This window comes from Brugia malayi, assembly GCF_000002995.4.
Source record: "Brugia malayi strain FR3 genome assembly, contig: Bm_v4_Chr3_scaffold_001, whole genome shotgun sequence".
NCBI lineage: Eukaryota > Metazoa > Nematoda > Chromadorea > Rhabditida > Onchocercidae > Brugia > Brugia malayi.
The window spans coordinates 1,945,724-1,965,237 of NW_025062477.1; the positions used below are offsets into that span (position 1 = coordinate 1,945,724).

Sequence of the window (19,514 nt, forward strand, 5' to 3'; positions counted from 1 at the left end):
TTGTTAACTTTCTTTTACCAATAAAGAAAGCCATAGTGATAATAATTTGTGATAAGATAAGATAACAGTGATGATTCAAACTTTGATATCTTATATATTTATTTGATATATTGGAAGTAAATTAACCAAAATTACTGGTAAGCAAGTATCGCATATTTGAATATTTCTTCTGCGTCCCTGTTTTTTTCATTTCTTTTTTCCATTTACTGACATATATTAAGAGCTTGTCGTAATTCCGGATAAGTAAATTGCCAAACAGTTTATCCTGGTTCCGGATTAATGATTGTATCCGAACTAATTGATATCAGTGATGATTTGATCGATATTTCTATTTATAAACTCTAAATGCTCATTTGAGCGGAATATATCCATCATAAATTATTTATTTTAAAATTTTTGATAGAAATAACTATTTCGAAATGTTAAGAAAATGATGATGAATCAAAAAAAAAAAAAAAAGTTTTTTTTTGATATTTAATTTTATTTTTAATTTTAGTTTTTTTCTATATTTATTGATTAATTGATAGTAATATTATATGTTTATTTATTTTTTTAAAGAGAACATCAATCTTTGGTTATCAATTTTCTTAATTTTTTGATTAATTTGTTGAATTTTTTGTTCTTTTTCTCTGCCTTCTAAACATTTTATCATTAATTTTATTAATTTCCGATTTCTTTGTTTTTTCTTTCCCATTTGATCATTTATTTATTATATTATTTAAAGGATTGATTATATTGAAACGATTTTGGATACATTGCTATTTGCTTCTTTTATCAATCAACGAATTATGGCGCTGTAAGCAAAGAAGAAAAAAAAGAAAAAATGCAACAATACTATTATTAAATTCAATGAAAGTAAAATAAATATTTACACTTTTCAAATTTGATTTTATAATTTTGGAATTTTTTTCTTTCATAAATTATTGAAAAAGAGAAGAAGAAAATTTTCAAATTGCATTAATTATTAACAAAATCAACAAGAAAGCGATGTTTCCACCACATCGACCTACACTAGCAAGTACTAGTAGTAATCCGGCACAAATTTCAACTACTGCTACTACCAGTAATTCTGGAAATGTTATTGGAATATCGATGAGAACACCGGAACCATCACCACGAATACGTAAAGATGCTACCACGGTATGTATTAAATTGTAATTTATTTCATTATTGTATGATTATACCAATGATTTAAAAAAAAAAAAAAAGCAATTTAAAATATATCATAGATAAATTTAGATAATTATATCACTATGATTGTTAAATTTTAAGTGTTTAAGTTAAAATAATATTGATTAATTGAAATATTCGAACAAGTCATTTTTTTTTTCCTTTCCTGCAAGTAATCCTTCCATAACACTGAAATTAATCGAGAATTAAATTTATTATATAATATTTAAATAATGATTAATTTTTCAGGATGTACGTATTGGCGTTGGTAGACATCGTGATAAATTGGAACAAATCCGGGATTCATTACGTCCGTTTGAACAAACCGGTAATATGGATGCATCAGTAGCAACAACGACAGCACTAGCATCATCATCATCATCATCATTGTCACCAAATAACAATAATAATAATAATTTTACAGTTGAGGATGAGACTCGACGACAAATTTTAATTAATACGTTGACACAAATTGGCTTTGAAGAGGTTACAGTTGTTTTATTTTGTATATCTTACATTATAAATTTAATTTCTTGAATAAAGATGTAAAATTTTTGAACCAAAATTAATTATTTATTTAAAAAATTGATTGAAATTAGAGGATTCAAATCTATTAAAGATTTCAAATGTTTATAAATAAATGAGGAATTTTATGACATATGTTTTTAAACAAAAGAAAGAAAAAAGTTTTCCAATGAAATTAAAAATTCATTAAGGGTTTTGCTATAATAAAAGAAAATAATTTATAGAAATATTTTTCTGTTTTATTTTTAATTCTGTTTTTTAATTTTTTCAGCAAGCAGCTCTTTTAGCTCTTGAACTTGTTCGTTATTCAAGTGTCGCAGCAGCAGCTGAAGTTTTATTAAATCTCAATAAAGAACATGTCTTTCGACAGGTATTGTTTTTCTTTCTTTATAACAGTAACAGTAAAATTTCTGTTTCATCCTAAATTTTAGAATTAAATAATAAGTATTATTCGTGCAATTCATGAATTTGTTAAAAATTTGAATTTTTTGTTTGAGATACAGAAATTCTTTTATTTTATAAATTATTTTCTTATTTAACAAAATTTGTTAATTTCTATTCCTGCAGATTCAAAATTTTACTTTAACTTTCATGTGCTTTTTTTTTTTTTCATCATTTACTTTTGTATTTCTAGGATTTACGTGACTGTGGCGGAACATTTCATGGGTCATTATCATCAGTTGTAACTACAGCTTCATCATCTTCATATAATAATACTACTACTAATACTACTCCTACTACTACTAATAATAATAACAATGGTATGATATCAAGCAACTCCAAAATGATGGTACCATCCGGTATAACCGGTCAGGTAATGGGAGCAGCACCACCGATTTCTGGAATAATGATAAATGCTCAAATACCGACAACATCAATTTTAGCAAATATCGATGATAGTTCATCAAGTCGATCAAATAGTCCTCTGGCAAGAATACCAAGTCCACCAGCATCAGCTGCTTCTTTTCAGTATGCATGTTCTTTTTTAATTACAAATATCGGGCTATTGCCATTGATAAATTAAAAAAAAACTTTTCACCACAAATAATCTTTTATTTATCACATCAGTAGCTGATTAGTTTGATGAATTAAATTAAAATATATTTTAAAATTCACTAATAATGTAATCATTTTCATTTATCAAGTTTTTTCACTAATTTCAGAGTACGTTCGACAAGTCCGTCACTGCAAATTATCACCAATCCTTATCATCAAGCAAATGATTATCATCGAATGCATGTTCATTTGCCAATGTTAATTCTAACTTTATTATCGCTTTGATTTTAATTTTTGAATTTCTACAGCCATACATTATTCAGTTAGATAAAATATATTTTGTTTAATAAGATTAAGCATAATGAAAAGCATATTAATATAATATTGGTAGCAGTTATTATGAATTTAATTATCGTACTCACTACTGTTTCTTTTTTCAAGAAAAAAAAAAAACTAATTTTTAACTCTTAATAAGTATTAGAAAAACTTAGTAAAGTAAATCTTGACTTCCTCAAACTCAAGTGTTTCTTATTCTAAATATATAAAATTTTATTCTGTTCCTTATTTCTTTACTTTATCCTCATTTCTATTTGTATTTTTGAAATTTATTTTCAGTGAATCATCAAAGTATTGCTATAATAATGCTGCCAAAACAGCGGTAAATAATTATGATTACGGATTAGCGGCATCATCATCACAGGTTACATCAACCGCAACATCATTCACGTCAGGTACACCGTTATCCGGAATTACTCGTAGTCGAAAAGTGGATCGACCATCAACGCAACAAGCATCAGCAATTATTAATATCGACGGATTGCAAGGATGCACTGATCGTGTGGCTAAGTAAATAAAATTTTCAATCATAAATAATTATTAAATGATTTAACTATTAAATTTTAGTTCAATTATTAAATATTAATATAAGATGCATGTCTAAATAATTGTTATTATTGCGATCAATGAGGAATATTTTTTTTTTAAGACCAACACGATCGCTAACTTCTCGATCTCATATGAACAATGCTAATGCTTTACGAAGATCTGATGCGGTACCAGTGATAAGAACACGATTAGAAAGACCGATTAATACAAGACATCCATTGAATACTTCTGGTTCGTTGCATAAAGTGGTAAGTTATCAAATTTTTTTTTTAAGCAAAAAGAAAAAAAGAATGAAGTGGGAAAAAACGAAAATGAAAAAAAAAATAATATTGGTAATTTTTAAAAAATTTTAACAACTTTTGAGTTAGAAAAGGGAATTATTTATTAATTAAATTTATTTTATTTGAAAATTTAGCATTCGAATAAACACATATCGTTATGTAGTTCAAAAATTATCACTGATAATTGAATTAAATGACTAGATTAAAATGATTTTATAAATACTTCTTTTGATACAATGAACATAAATTTAAATATTTCTAATTATTTATATTAATTTATTATCCAAAAAAAAAAAAAAAAAAGAAGTTAGTTGGATTAATTTAACAATTCATACTTATTTGCTTCTTTTTTCATTCTATTTTTTTTTCTCGAAATCTGATTCGGATCGATATAATAAATATGCAATGAATGAGGTTGATGAAGAAACAGTTGAAATAGCAACAACACATGGCAATTTATCGACAACAAACGGTATACAACGAATATTAGTTGATCCGGATAGACCATCTACTGCTTATGCTAATTATGCTGAACAGGTGACTTTATTCCATGATGAATAAAATTAAATTATTATAAACAAAAAATTTTTTAATGCTAAGAAATGTTTAAATTTTAAAAATTATATTATTGTAGTATTTTTTTGCGCTATTCAGAGTGATGATAATAAGTCTCATAAACTGCAGTATTATTTGATAAGACGCAGTATCTCTTACTTTGCTTTTTTTTCTTGCAGTTATGTCGGAGAACAAATCTTCTTGCTGTCAGTGAACATGATTCAACTCTATCAAGCGCGTATACTGAATTGAGCAATGGTTATCATCGAACTTCAGGCGTTACAGTGCCACGTCCTGTTTCACCTAATATTTGCGCAAAGACGTAAACCTTTATTTTTATGATAGTAGCTTATATATTTTAAAAGAAAATAGCAAAATTAGTAGCTTATATAATTAAAATTACTAAAATTAATAACTTATTTATTTGAAGAAAATATTGTTTGTTTTTCTCTTATAATTTCTCGTTTAAAATAATGATTTATGTTTGAGAAAGAATGAGAAAATGTTTTAAATGCTGAACAGCAAGCATTTTCAGTAGATTTGTCATGTCTGATTTTTTGCTAATCTTCATCATTTATCAGTAATCTATTTGAAAATTTAAACTTCATTCTAACTTTATTTCAACTAATATAATTTAATTCATCGTAATTTTCAATGCCAATTTTTATCTTGAATTGTTATCATACAATAACATTATTTATTCCTCACTTATACAACTTATTGATTTTTAAATATTCATAGTGATAGATATGTATGTTAATTTAATACTTTAAATTTATATGTAATATAGAAAATTTTCATTCACAATCTAATCTGTCAAAATTTAATGTTCATTTCTTTAGGCATTTTCTTTTACTCATTTTATACACAATTAGAAGAATCGTATCGAAATTTCATTACCACCTGTCTTTCCTCATTTCATGTTTCGAGAGGACAAATGATATCCATCCTATTTGCAAATATTGAAAAATGAAAAAGATTTCTCTCTGAAATGCTTTGCCCATGCAAACAATATTTTAAAAATATACCCCGCAGCATATGAAGGAAAAGTAAAATTAAAAAGTTAAATTTATTGCAAACAGTAGTTAAGCAATAGGTATAAATAATGGGTAACAGAAATGAATAGATAACTTTTATTTTTTATAATAACAATTTATTGTTTTTTGGATTGTTTTATTTAAAATATAAATATAAATTTACACTTTTTTTCTATGAATTCTAAATTTTGAACTCTCGTATTTTTACTATTTTGAGAAGTATTAGTGAAAAGAAAGTAATATTATTATAGGAAAATAATAATAATAATATTATTGCATAAAAGAAGAAAATAATATTATATAAGATGATAACTTGAAATAATTTTGAGGTGATGACTTAGATAATTTTGATATCGAAAATACAACTTCAAAAGTTTTATAATTATAATGATTAAGCACATTAATATGTATTAACCTTGTAAATAATATTATTTTCATATTTTATTTTATTGCTTCTAATATATATTTAAATTTATAGAAGTTGCGATATATAATTATTAAACATTGTATTTAATAATTAATAGTAATTTATTTGTCATAGATGAGAATGTAGAACAGGAAAAAAAAAATCGAATTATTTTATTAATGAAGATGATTTTAATAATTACTTTAAAATTTGAATTTATTACATTCTAAAATGTTTTATGATAGTATAAAAATATCCTTCTAGAGATGATGAATCATGCAATGGTGTAATATTTGTTAAAATGTTTCCGTCCAAAAATATTAAATTAGATGGGTTACATACGATGGTAATTAGGTAACAACTGATACAGTAATGAATTATTAAAGATAACTTCTTTGCATTCCTAAACTTTACACTGCTACTTTGTACTTCTACTTTTACAGTGTTATATCGATTAATCATTCATCGTTACGAAATTATTTCCGGAATTTCCTTTCTTTTTTTTTTTTTTTCTTTTTTCGCAAAAAAATTATACGTAATTAATAGAAGAAATATTGCCATAAAAAAAAAAAAGTCAAACATACTATTTGTATAACTTTTAAATCTGAAATATTTTAGGGATATTATTTTGGAATTTCAGAATATCTTTAGTATTAAGATAATTTAGTTAAGAGTAATTAAGATAGATAAATTTAATTAAGATAATTTAAAAATTTTTAGTAATCAGAATGACTAATACAAGTTAGCTTTGTGATATATAATCAATGCTTAATCAATTAAGCACTAAATTTAGCCTATTTGCAAGGCCAATACATATTAATGTGCTTAATCATTATGATTATTAAGCATTTTAAAGTTGTATTTTCGATATCAAAATTATCTAACTTATCATCTTCTATGACAATATTTTCTTGTTTTATTTTATTACTTCCAATATATATTTAAATTTATAGAAGTGGCGAAACGGATGAAGTTACGCGTTGCATATCTCCCTTACCAGGAAGTATTTTACGTAAATTACGTACAAATACGTATGAATCTGTTATTAAACCATGTAAGCCACGACTATTTTGCTTTTACATGGAACAACACGTGGAACGCTTAATACAGCAATACAAAGAGCGTCAACAACGTGCACGACAGGTTCCTTCATAAATCTTTTTTATTCTAAATAAACTGAATTTGACGTAGTGTGTATGCAACAATGTTCACGTGAAACATCTTCTTTATATTTTACCTTATGATGACATAATTATTAAATGATACTTTTAATTAAACGCTATGCTCACTTTACTTTTTACTACTAACAACTTTATTTTTTTGTCATTATTTTTTATTTTTTGTCATTATTTTTTATTGCTAATAGCAGTAAAGAATATTTATATTTTGGTTTTTTTTCTTTTTTTTTTTCATAAAAGAATTAAACGTAAAGTAATTTCGTCTTTTTTTAGCTTGCTAAAGAAATGGAATGTGCAGATTTACCAGAAAGTATGCGTGAACATATGATGATATTTTTAACGCAAAAAGAATCACGTTATTTACGATTAAAACGACAAAAAATGAATAAAAATATGTTTGAAGTGGTGAAACATATTGGTTTCGGTGCATTTGGTCGTGTATCACTGGTTAAAAAGGTTACAAATTTGAATTTTTTTGCACCCTATTTTTTAAATTAAAACAATTTTTTCTTGCTAAAAAAATCATTCAAGGCGGCTTCTTTATTCATTTATTTTAATAATAATTTTTTTTTTTTTTTCAAAATTTTATCATCAATATTTTTAGAAAGATACTGGTCAAGTGTATGCGATGAAAAAATTATTGAAAAAAGATGTAATCATGAAACAGCAGGCAGCACATGTAAAGGCTGAACGTGATATTCTTGCTGAAGCTGATAGCAACTGGATTGTCAAACTTTATTACTCATTTCAGGTGGCCATTTATTTATTACGTATTATTTTCATATATTAAATCTTTAGTACTGTTATGATTTAAGATCATATTTGTTTGTTTTATTTTAGTTAAATGAACTAAACATTTAATTTATGCTTCCCTGATTATTATGAAATATATATTATTTGATTTTGTTAGTTGATAAAATATTTGAATAAGATATGCGACAGTTTTGATTGGATGATTTACTTCAAAATAGAAATAATTATACGCAGATGCTACAGTATTGCTTTAATTACTATTTAGAATCACTAAATGGTCAATTCTGGTCTGTAAAACAAAATAACGAAACATTGAGAAGACAGAGCCTGGTTTCTTTTTTTCTGTGAATAAGAAATGAACTTAATTTTTAGGATGAACAATCTCTATATCTTATTATGGAATATGTTCCGGGTGGTGATATGATGCAACTTCTTATTAACAAGGGATTATTCGAGGAAAAACTTGCTAGGTAAAGTTAGCTTTATCCGGTAAATGTCTGCTAGGTTTAATAGTAGTGCACTTTATAATATAATATTAATATAACACTTTATAGTATTAATTTTTTTTCCTTCATTCGTAAAAGTACAAATTTCGAATATTTGAAATATTTTTCCTTTTTCTTTTACAAAAATTAATCATAAAAATTTTAGGTTCTACATTGCTGAATTAACATGTGCCATCGAATATGTTCACGGCCTTGGTTTCATTCATCGTGATATTAAACCAGATAATATATTGATTGATCAGAATGGCCATATCAAGTTGACCGATTTTGGTTTATGTACGGGTTTGAGATGGACGCATGATAAACGTTATTATGGACCTGATAATGATGAGGTTTTTTTCTTTTTTTTCTCTTTAATTTCTTATATCACTTACTTTTTGAAATAATTAAGTTATATTTAAAATTGCTAATTAAGTTATATTTAGTGCTGTAATTGCTGAGCAAAAAAATCATTTGTAAACCAAAAAATAGTGATATATTCAAATTTTTATGAGAGTAATTTTCTCAGTTTCAATTTTTACAACTAAATGATTACATAGAGTGAGCAATAATAAATATTCTAACAACAATTCCATAACAACAGACGAAAATCATTCTGTTTGAGTTATTTTTCATTTTCGTCTAACCGTTCATAACGAAATTTTCTTGGAACATTCGGACAAATTTTTTAGCAATTTTTTAGGATTTGTTTTTTCCGTCGGTGATTAATTCTAAGATTTTTATATATCGCATGCAAAATGGACTATTATTTACATTCCCTACAGGTAGAGAACACGGAAACACAGAAAAATTATTTGGCTTCACATCCAAATTTATCAGGAATAAATCGACCAAAAGTATTAGAAATCAGAAATCATTGCAAACGAAATCAATCACATTCATTAGTAGGAACTGACAACTATATGGCACCAGAAGTAATTCGAGGCACTGGTAAATCTTATAACAACTTTGAAAAGAAAAAAGTTTTTCTTTTCAAAATTTTTTATTGTTACCACTTAGTTGAGCATGAATTAATCTTTTAAAAATACATCGATTTCTTTCCAACTCCTTACATTTATTTCTATTATAGGTCATACACAACTTTGTGATTGGTGGTCTGTTGGTGTCATTTTGTATGAAATGGTTTTCGGTAGACCACCATTTCTCTCGGAAGATCGTTATGAGACACAGTATAAGGTATGTACTAAAATTGAAATTTCATGAATTACATAAAGAGAATTAGAGATTTTATTCTCGTGCTTTTTGTTTTTTATCCATATTTTTTTTCTTTTATTTTTTTCTTTTTTCTAATTTCATTTATTTTATTATAAAATGTTACAATGTTAATTATTGTGATTCTAAAAATATAGATTGTAAAATGGCGGCAATATCTTGATTTAAATAATCGTATTGGTGAAAAATTATCACTGGAATGTATTGATGTAATTCGGAAATTATGTTGCGAACAAGAAGATAGACTTGGTTGTAAAAATGGTGCAGAAGATCTTAAAATTCATCCATGGTTTAAGGTTTGTTGTTAAATATTTTCAGTTTCAAATAAAGATTTTCCTTTGAAGATTTCCGAGCTTTTTTTTTCTCTATTGTTCATTAAAACAAAATCTCATTGAGGAATTGTTAGTTTAACATTTTGCAAATTTAATTTAATACATTTTGTAGGGTATCGATTTTTCAACGTTGCGTTCTACACGTGCCGAATACATTCCACGTGTTGAACATGCTGAAGATACATCAAATTTCGACACATTTGAATTTGATTCCTCCGATCAGTCATTCGATACAGTGGCAAAACGTGCAAGCGCTTCTGCAGCATTCAATCCAGCATTCTATGAATTTACATTTCGCCATTTTTTCGACTTTGATGGACAAGTATCCAATTTTTACTTTTACTTTCAAAATCCAAAGTATTCTGAAACTACTCTAAAAGCACAAATAATCATGAAATGCATAGAATTACTGATCATATCATATCAGCAGCACTCTTTTTTGACAGTTTTTATATCACTTAAAACTGTTCGATTTCAATAATTATTTTTTAGTATCTCAAACAAAACTAGTAATAGGACAAAATTAATTGTTGTCATCTTCGCTAATTCGTCTTTTTGCTAATAATTTGTCTTTACTACTAAATATAATTGTTTTAAATTTCATTTTTGTTTTAAATTGCAACAAAATTCGATATGATTCATTCACATTATAATTTATCATTCATTTTTAAATGCAACATTATATTAATTTCCCATCTTAAATTTTAATTTAGCTATTAATTAATCAGTTTAATAAAATAGCAATTATTAGTAAATGAAAATTTACACATTATTATGTATATTTCCCTTTTTTTTTTTCAGGGTTGTCCCAGTTTTCGTAAACGTCGACCATCATTGGCACCTTTATTGGAAGCTACCGGTGCTACTGTTGCTACTACACATTCAGGCATTTCGAGTCATATTAACAAGGCCAAAGATTTTAAAAATAATAATGGCAGGACGAATAGTGGTAATATGAAGTTTCGATCGCCAGCAGTAGCACTGTCACCACAATCATTAGCAATGAAAGCAACAACGACGGTAGGAATTGTGCAAGGTGATGAATATGAAAGTGATGACTCATTAGTTGTATAAATTTTAAATTTTCATTTGAAAATATTGAAAAAAGTTGTGCAGGATTAAGTTTTTTTTTGGCCATTTGTTTTCTCCTTAATTTATCATGAAATTGCAATACTTTTCTTCATTTCTTTTGAATATCTATCTGTCTTTTTTAGATGTACACATGATTTTTTTTTTTTTTTTTTGCCTTGGTAGTCCATGAAATTTGTTTTTCCATTTTTCTTTTTTTTTGTTCTTTTTTGTTTTTGAAATTACATTATTCATTTCTAAACATTTCACTTCTATTTAAAAAAAATGAAAATGAAAAGCGGTTAATATGAACTTTTTTTTTCCAAAATAGGTCAAAAAATTCACAGTGATTTTATTTTCAATTCTTTTATGTTATAAAACTATGAACATTTTAAAAGTTTCTTGAATTAATTATGCATGAAATTTAATGCTACTAATCAACAAAGGATGGAAAATAGAGAACTGAAATAAGAAATGGAAAATATATAAAATGCATCGTACATGAAATGGGTTGGAAAAGATTGGACGGAGTTATATATTGCAAATTTTCTGATAATTCATAGAAAATTAAAAATGTTAAATTAATTCCAATTCAGTTTTTTTGAAATTCATTTCATTTTGTACATGAAAGTTGCTCCATGAGAGTTACATACTTTTACTGTTACATAACTTTTTTTCTCACAGTTATTTGTTACCACTTTTTGATGGGTAATTTAACTTCCAATTTTTTTTTTTTTTTAAAATCACTTGGAAAATAAGAAAAGTTAGAATTTTTTGTTCCTTTCTTTTTTATTTTTAATTAATAAGGCATATACAATTGTAATATGATTATCATTCTTACAGGATGAAAATTTATAATAATTAATTACAACGAGGAAATTTAACCTTTTGATTTTCATTTCATTTTAATTGCGGTTAAATTACTATGCCATATTTGCAAAGTATCTATCAATTAGTGTCAACGTGTATGTGTGTGTGTGTGTGTGTATGTATGTATTTGCATGTGTGTACGGAATTATTGATATTAATGACTGGTGACAATGAGATGTTTGTTTTTAATAATATTTCATTTTAATTTTGTTTATTTTTATGTTGTCTGTAATCTTTCTTATCGCTTTGTTGCGATGTATTATTGTTAATGCAAATGAATGCTCAAATAAATCAAATTTCTCATTATTTTGATTCCTTCTGTATTGTTTTTCTTTTGTAAATAATTTGACATTTAATTGAAAGAATTGATTTGACGAAACATTGAGAAATCTGTAAAACACGAAATAATAAACTTATCTATTCAGCGTGAAAAATGGGAAAACAAATTTAAGAATGAAATTTACAAAATTATAACTCAAAAAAAAGTTTCTCTGTTTTTTCTGTTGTTTCCTCTTTTTTTTTTTTTTTTTTTAGCAAATTTTCTATAAAATGTTAAACTTTCTTCATTTAGCTTACAAAATTTTTTAATAAATAAATTTATACAAAGTTAGAATTTATCTGAATGATATCATTCGAATTAATTTACTCTGAGCTAATTGATTAATTTCATTTCTTAAACAATTTTAGCGAAATTAAATTAGTCAAAAAAAGTATCGCATAAGATATTATTCATTTTAAGCCAAGAAAATGCCAAATATCTTTTTTTTTTTTTTTTTTTGGAATCCTAATAAGAAAATAGTTACCACACGTACTACACGTACGTAATTCTGAAAATATTAAGAAGTAAATGGATAAAGGAGTACAAAAAAAGAAATAACAAATGTCTGTCTAATTTTATTAAACAGATCAATATGACATATATAATTTACAAATGTTAGAAGAGTTAACTTTACGTAAAATTTGCATTTTTTTTTTTTTTTTTGATAACTAATTTTTGTTTTCAAACCATCTTTTTATCAAAATCATCTTTTCAGGTAATTTAAATGATTTATAAAATTTATAATCAAGTGAGCAGTTAAATACAATCAATATTGTTTAAGTAGTTATTAAGATGATTATTAACAATGTGTGCTAATTTCATGAAAAAAAAATGAGTAAAACATTTTTCGATGTTTGATGAAATTAATGAGATAATATATATAATTAGATTTAATTTTTCAAAATTTAACTTTTTTTTTCAGATTTGATTTAGCTTTTTTTTTCGTCTTTCCACCAATAAATTTTATTAAATTCATACATGATAAACTAATTGTTAATATCATCTTTTTCACTCAAATCTTTCTTGGAAAAAAGAATTTAAATAATTTATAACAACGATTTAAATCTTTTACATCTAATAAATAAAGTATTTTGTTTATTGCTATATGCTAATTACTGTGAATAATAATAACTAAACAGCGCTATTATCGCTACTTCAATAATTTTAACAAAAAAGTAAGTAAAATGAAAGAAAAAAAATATCAAACAAAATTTTCGATTCCATTTGTTTTACGATAATAATTTATTATTATATTTGTTGATAAACCAATTTAATATTTAAATTAAAGAGTATTAATTACTAATACTATTAGTCTCGAATAATTTATTTTAGCAAATATCTTTTCATTGAATATTTGATTGTAATTTACAAATGCATTTTAATAATGTGATAATATCTCAATCATTGGAAAGAAAAAGAGAAAAATTTATTAGTATGAATTAAGATAGAAAAATTTGTTAGTAATTTATTTATGCTATTTTGCAGCAATTTAAAATTCAATTTTATATCATAAAAAGAAAAAAAATACGTATACATATATATATATATATATAATATATATATATATATATATATATATATATTCAATTGAATACATTTTCAGGGAAATAAAATACTTTTTTAAAGTTCAAATATGCAATTTAATATAAATAACAATTTCAAAGAATTATTTATAAGCAGTACGAATAGAAAAAATATTAATATTATTTATTCAAACAGATGAATTAGCTAAAAATTCTGCACCATTCCTTTCTTCTTTTCCTTTATTCTTTATTTTATTATTTCTCTTTTAATATATAAAATTTAAATTTAAAAATTAATTAATTAGAAATATCGTTTTTGATGATAACACACTTTTTAACAAAAAGATTTAAAAAAGAAGGAAAAAAAAATTATAATAAAAGGATAAGCAATATAGATCACAAAAAATATTTCATAGTTGTGGGATTTTATAACCGAATTCTTGTTTGGTGACATTAGGATATGGTTTGCCGATTTTTTGCATCTGCAAATTATAATACAATTATTTTAATTGAAATTAAATAAATAAATTCTTGCATTAATTAATTAATAAAACAGTTAATTAATGTAAATTATTAATTATGTTAAAAACTTTAAATAAAATAATTATATTTTCTTCTATTGTTTAAATATTTTTGCTTGTTTGTTTCTTTTTTTATTTAATTAATTAATTTTTTTTTTTTTTTTTTTGTTCCTTTTTTTCTCATGAATTTAATGATTTGACCAATGAATAAGATTAAATTGAGTTGATGAATTGGAAGAATTCAACCGGAGAATGGATTCGACTTGCCAGCTTGCTGCAACTGAAAAATTAGTAGAAAGTAGTAATAATAAATGAATTAGTTTGGTTAATTTGACCTTTCTTCACCCTCTCTCTCTCTCTTTCTCTTTCTTTCTTTCTCTCTCCCTCTCTCTCTCTCTCTTTGACAATGATAAATTAAATAATAGTAATTTGGTGCAGAAAAAAATGAAATATTTAATAGTATTTGTTGATTTAAATTGTGGGAAAACATTAATTAGTTAAATTTTTTTTCTTATTTTCATTGCTACTACAACTATTATTATTGTAAATACAATTATTATTTTTACTTTAATTACTGCGTAAATTGTGAAATATTAGGCGTAGTATTAAGTTGAAGTGAGAAAAGTAATGTCGAACACGTGTCACATTCACGTAATAGTTACGTTTAGATAAATGTATAAATTTGCAGAGAAATATAAAGCATGCAAAAAAGTGCATTATAATATGTCACAAATGCTAAATGCAAATTGTTTAAGTGAATGAATGCTAAAATGAAAGTTAAAAAATTGAAATATATTTAATTTTATGAAGTTAATAATAATTCAATTAAAACAATTCATTCATTAAAAAAAAAAAAAAAAAAATATTGAAAAAATTCATTTTTAGAAAGGTAATCTTTTATATGTGTAAATGCAGTACGGCAAATTTGTAATAGACATTATTTTCAAATTTAAGATATTTTGAAAATTTTGCAAATTTCAATGACTAAAAAAATTTTTATTAGTATAACAAAGTTTTTATATTATTTATACATTATTTTATATATTAGTATAACTAAGTTTGAAAATTTTAATTCACTCAGTATATATTCAGTTCAGCCAGTAAAAAGAATCTGTTGAAAAAAAGTACGAACTTTTCGGCCAAGCGACAATAATGTGACACAAACGGAAAATAGATCGCGACCTTCGAAAAGGTCAACTGATTGAAAAGTTTCCTCAGTTGGAACACCCATCGTTTTAGCCCAAGCAACGAATGCATTAATATTTTCCATGCAAGCAAAATTTGAAATTGGTTTTTGAATCTTTTTTATAGCATTAGGCTCAATACCATTTGCTAATCTGAAATGAAAACACATCATGTTAATTAATGTTTATTATTTATGATTAAATTCGAAAATTTTAATTCAATCAGCGAGATTTATTCACTAAAAATTACCATTGCAACATTTGGAAAAGGTTAATTAAAATTTCATTTTTTTTATTGTCATGAGGAGGATTAACAATAATAATAATAATAATTGGATTACTGTGACTGATTTTTATTTATTAGTGATTTAAATTTTTTGCTTCTCTTTTGCAAAAAAGAAGAAATTTAAACGTAATTAAAATTACTTCTATCATTCAGTAAAAGAAACGAATTGTAAAAAAGTGTTCCGTTAAAATACAAAATGCAAAAAAAAAAAATTCTGAAATAAAATAAAAATTTCCCAATTATTTATAACATTTCAATCAAAATTACTTCAATATATAAATGCTATTAATCTAATAATAATGCAACCATAAACTTAAAAACCAAAAAAAAAAAAATATTTCTTTTCATTTAACTCATGTTGAATTATTATCATCCTGTCAATTGTTCAGATCCGGAATGGCATTTGTTCCGGAATAATATGCCTGTTTAAGTCATCAAAAGTATATCACTTATCACTTTGTTAGCAATAAGCAATATCTAATTTAAAATTATTCCTTTATTGTGGGAAATGCTTTTATGAATAAATTTCATCAAAGAAAGTTTAAAAGCAAAAATTATTTTTTTGAAAACAAATTAAAAAACAAAAAAAGAAACCTATGTAAATCTTTGTTTAATATTAGTTTTTTTTTTTTGCATGTGTCACTGAATAATTGAATTCTGTTATTAACATACAATTAATTAATTAAATAATTAATTAATGGCTGAAGTGATATTATATCAATGAAGAATAATGGCAAACATAAAAGAAATTATTGGAATTTATTAGAGATACGATGAATAATAAATACTAAAAGTTTAAGATAATTCTCAATCTGAAATAAGTCATCGATCATTCAATGAAATCAATAAGTTTGACTTTACAATTTCGAGATTAGCTATCTCACATTCAATCTTGCGGTAACTTTTCGATTTTTATGGCTTGTTGAAGTCATAATTGATAATAATAATTATTATTATCACTGTGATAAAAAGGAAATGACAATAACGAAAAGACAATATGATAACAGTAGAAATAATAGTAATAAAATAGCAGTAATGAAATTGACTGATATCAGAATTCGTATATATCAATGATATCAGAAATTTTATTGTCAGAAAAAGTATTTCATTTTTTTTTTACTGTTATTGCAGTTTAAATATAGAAAAGAAACAAAAAGAATTCTAAAAAATTCGACAAATATCTCTTTAATTTTATTCATTAAGTTAATAAGTTTTCATATTTCATTAAGTTAATAAGTTTTCGTATTTCATTAAGTTAATAAGTTTTCATATTTCATTAAGTTAATAAGTTTTCATATTTCATTAAGCTAATTTTACTAATGGTCAATTAGAAGAAAAAAGGAAATATTACTAATAGAATTTTTAAAAGAATTTTTTGATTTATTAATTTTTAACATTTCCATACACACGCATAAGCCAATTTTTCACTAATTATCAATTAATGTTTGACAGAATCTATGCAATAACTTTTTCTAAATTAAAGCAAATAAAATGAAATATAAATTTTCATCATTTTACAACTGTTAAAATTTAACTGATAAGATTTAAATATAATTGAAAATGAAATATATGAAATTAAATTTACTTGCAAAGAAGTGTTCCATCTTTTAATAATTTAGCAAAATTCTCAGGTGTTCCTTGAGTAGAAATATTTTCGCCGCTTATCTTCTTGATCCATTCCAATAAGCCCTCTGCTTCTTCAGCATTAAATTTTGATGCTTGCTATAAGCTATTCTTTATCATTTTACATACATATAACATCACAGTTAATGAATTATCAGTCTTATCACATTCTTATCACTAATATTTAAGATATACAACGATTGTTCTATTAATATTTTAAATTAATATTTGAGGAATAAATGAATAAAAATAGAAAGTTACCAAAAAATTTTTTTAATGTATAAAATTTTTTAATTTAAATCTCGGAATAGAATTTTTGTTTAATTTCCTTTTTTTTTTTTTTTTTTGCCTTTTTTCCCTTCTTCTACCTTGTTTTTCTTTTTTTTTTCGCCCAAATAGCTAATAATTAATTCTAATTCCAGAAAAAGTAAAAAAAGCAAAATGAAAAAACAAACAAACAATAGTAACAAAAAGGAAAAATACAATGACATATAGATAAACATATAATTTCAAGTTTAAAACTAATGATATTTTCTTGAAATTCCAATTTGATAGAATAAAAATAATTTTTCATTCATTTATTTTTCTTCAGTCTTACCTTTTGCATAACAGCAAAGCCAATACCGCCAGCAGTTGTACGAGTTGACATTTTTGGCGCTATTTGTTTTTAATGGAAAAAATAATTTGAACGAAATTCTTCACTGAGTGAAAAAAAATATATTTGCTTCAATGAATGCAGCTGTTTAGATAGATGGTTGAATGAATGAAGTGGAAATGGTGTAAAGTAAGATTTAAAGTTAAATGTTGCTAGTGAATGCTAGATTAGCTTAGCAGATCAGAATAGTCGGTCGGATAGACTGGGGATGAGTTTGAACACAATTCCGCCGCCAATAGGCGCAATTTAGACGAGTAGCGGTTTTACAATGGATATATACACCACACCCACTCATCCAGAATGATTGAAATATTTTTCTTCTTTTTCTTCTTCTTTCTCTTTATTTTATCGAAAAAAAAAGTAAGTAAAGAAGAAAAAAAGAGAGAAAAGTAACATAAATTTTTTAGTAAGAATGAAAGAAATCTGTAGAACCGGAAGAATAAAAATAGATTATGAAGAAAAGAAATCATAGATTTAATTAAGGAAAAAAAAAAACTTTTCTAAATTAATCATTTTACTTTATCAATCTTCTGATTCCATCATCCATTGTAACTTTTTGTTTAGCTTTCATATCATTTACATTAACTGCTTGAATCATTGTTGAGGTATGACTCATCATCCACTTATCACTAGTGTTAGCTGTCTGCTAGTGTAAGCATTTGCACTAATTGTTTATTATTAAGTATGACTCATCATCTTATCACTATACTTGCATCTATGCATAATCATTAATTTTATCCATCTATCGATTTTGTTATTCAAAAATTTTTATCACATTTCTTTTTCTTTCTTAGATAATCCATTATGCAAAATTCATAATTAGAATTTCTGTGCTTACTTAGCTATAAATCAGTTTGCTAATTTGTTAATAAAAAATTCCCATTTTGTTAACTATTATTAACAAAATTTAAGAATTTTTTGAAAAGAAATATTAACAAAAAAAAAAAAAAAGAAATTTGTTTGCTTCTTTCCAAATATAATGCAACCATTTAACGAATAAGTTTAGAGAGAAAAAAACCGAACAACTGTTTTTAATTTTTTAACGTTTAAAATTCTTTTATTTTTCCTAAAAACTTAATGTTGAATTTTTCACATTTAAAAATTTTCTTTTTAAAGTACATTTTTTTCTATTTTTTTGTCGTTAATTTTTTTTGCTCTGAGCAATACTTCAAGAAAAAAGAAGTAACTATTATTATTGCGAAAATTTTAGCTCTAAATTTTTGAACATAGGATAAAATTCATTTTGAATTATTGAAAAAAAAATAAATGCTTACTTTATTATTTATCAAAGTAATTGATTAATTAACAAAAAGCAGTTAGAATATTAGACTAATTAAGTATTTTTTTTAACATATGAAAGCTTAAATATGACTAATTTCTAATTCAGTTATTATTAAAATCAATAAACTGATTGATTTTTTTGTAAATAATTTTGATTTTTGCAAATAATTCAGTAAAAAAAGTTTCTTAAATTTTGAATAAAATTTCACTACGTCAAATATACTTCGTACCAGAAAACATTTGCAGAAGTATTCAATTTCCAAAATTAGATTTGATATTAGGAGTTGTCCGTTGGTAACTATCATGTCTGTCACAATTAAAGGTACCATGGTACCATGTATAACATAT

General features: G+C 24.5%; 2 protein-coding genes across 3 annotated transcripts; one reads left to right on the forward strand and one right to left on the reverse strand.

Annotated features, from left to right (window-relative positions):
- Positions 1–987: 987 nt before the first annotated feature.
- Positions 988–10,910, forward strand: Bma-wts-1 (Uncharacterized protein; the record flags this gene model as incomplete). Its single annotated transcript, XM_043079719.1, has 19 exons — positions 988–1,140; positions 1,420–1,656; positions 1,967–2,065; positions 2,330–2,664; positions 2,859–2,948; positions 3,307–3,537; positions 3,677–3,824; positions 4,272–4,394; positions 4,592–4,734; positions 6,809–6,998; positions 7,307–7,489; positions 7,638–7,784; positions 8,159–8,256; positions 8,438–8,624; positions 9,057–9,222; positions 9,362–9,468; positions 9,642–9,800; positions 9,949–10,158; positions 10,638–10,910. The coding sequence occupies 19 exons, from the start codon at positions 988–990 to the stop codon at positions 10,908–10,910; spliced, it is 3,279 nt and encodes a 1,092-aa protein (XP_042935653.1).
- A 3,116-nt stretch (positions 10,911–14,026) lies between these two features.
- Positions 14,027–17,879, reverse strand: Bma-cpn-3 (Uncharacterized protein; the record flags this gene model as incomplete). Of its 2 annotated transcripts, none has more annotated exons than XM_043079720.1 (4): positions 14,027–14,098; positions 15,270–15,474; positions 17,193–17,329; positions 17,829–17,879. In XM_043079720.1, 4 exons carry the CDS (start codon positions 17,877–17,879, stop codon positions 14,027–14,029), a joined length of 465 nt encoding a protein of 154 aa, XP_042935654.1. The 2 variants fall into 2 exon arrangements, with proteins under 2 accessions (XP_042935654.1, XP_042935655.1); XM_043079721.1 differs by lacking the exon at positions 14,027–14,098 and adding an exon at positions 14,379–14,417.
- Positions 17,880–19,514: the final 1,635 nt, after the last annotated feature.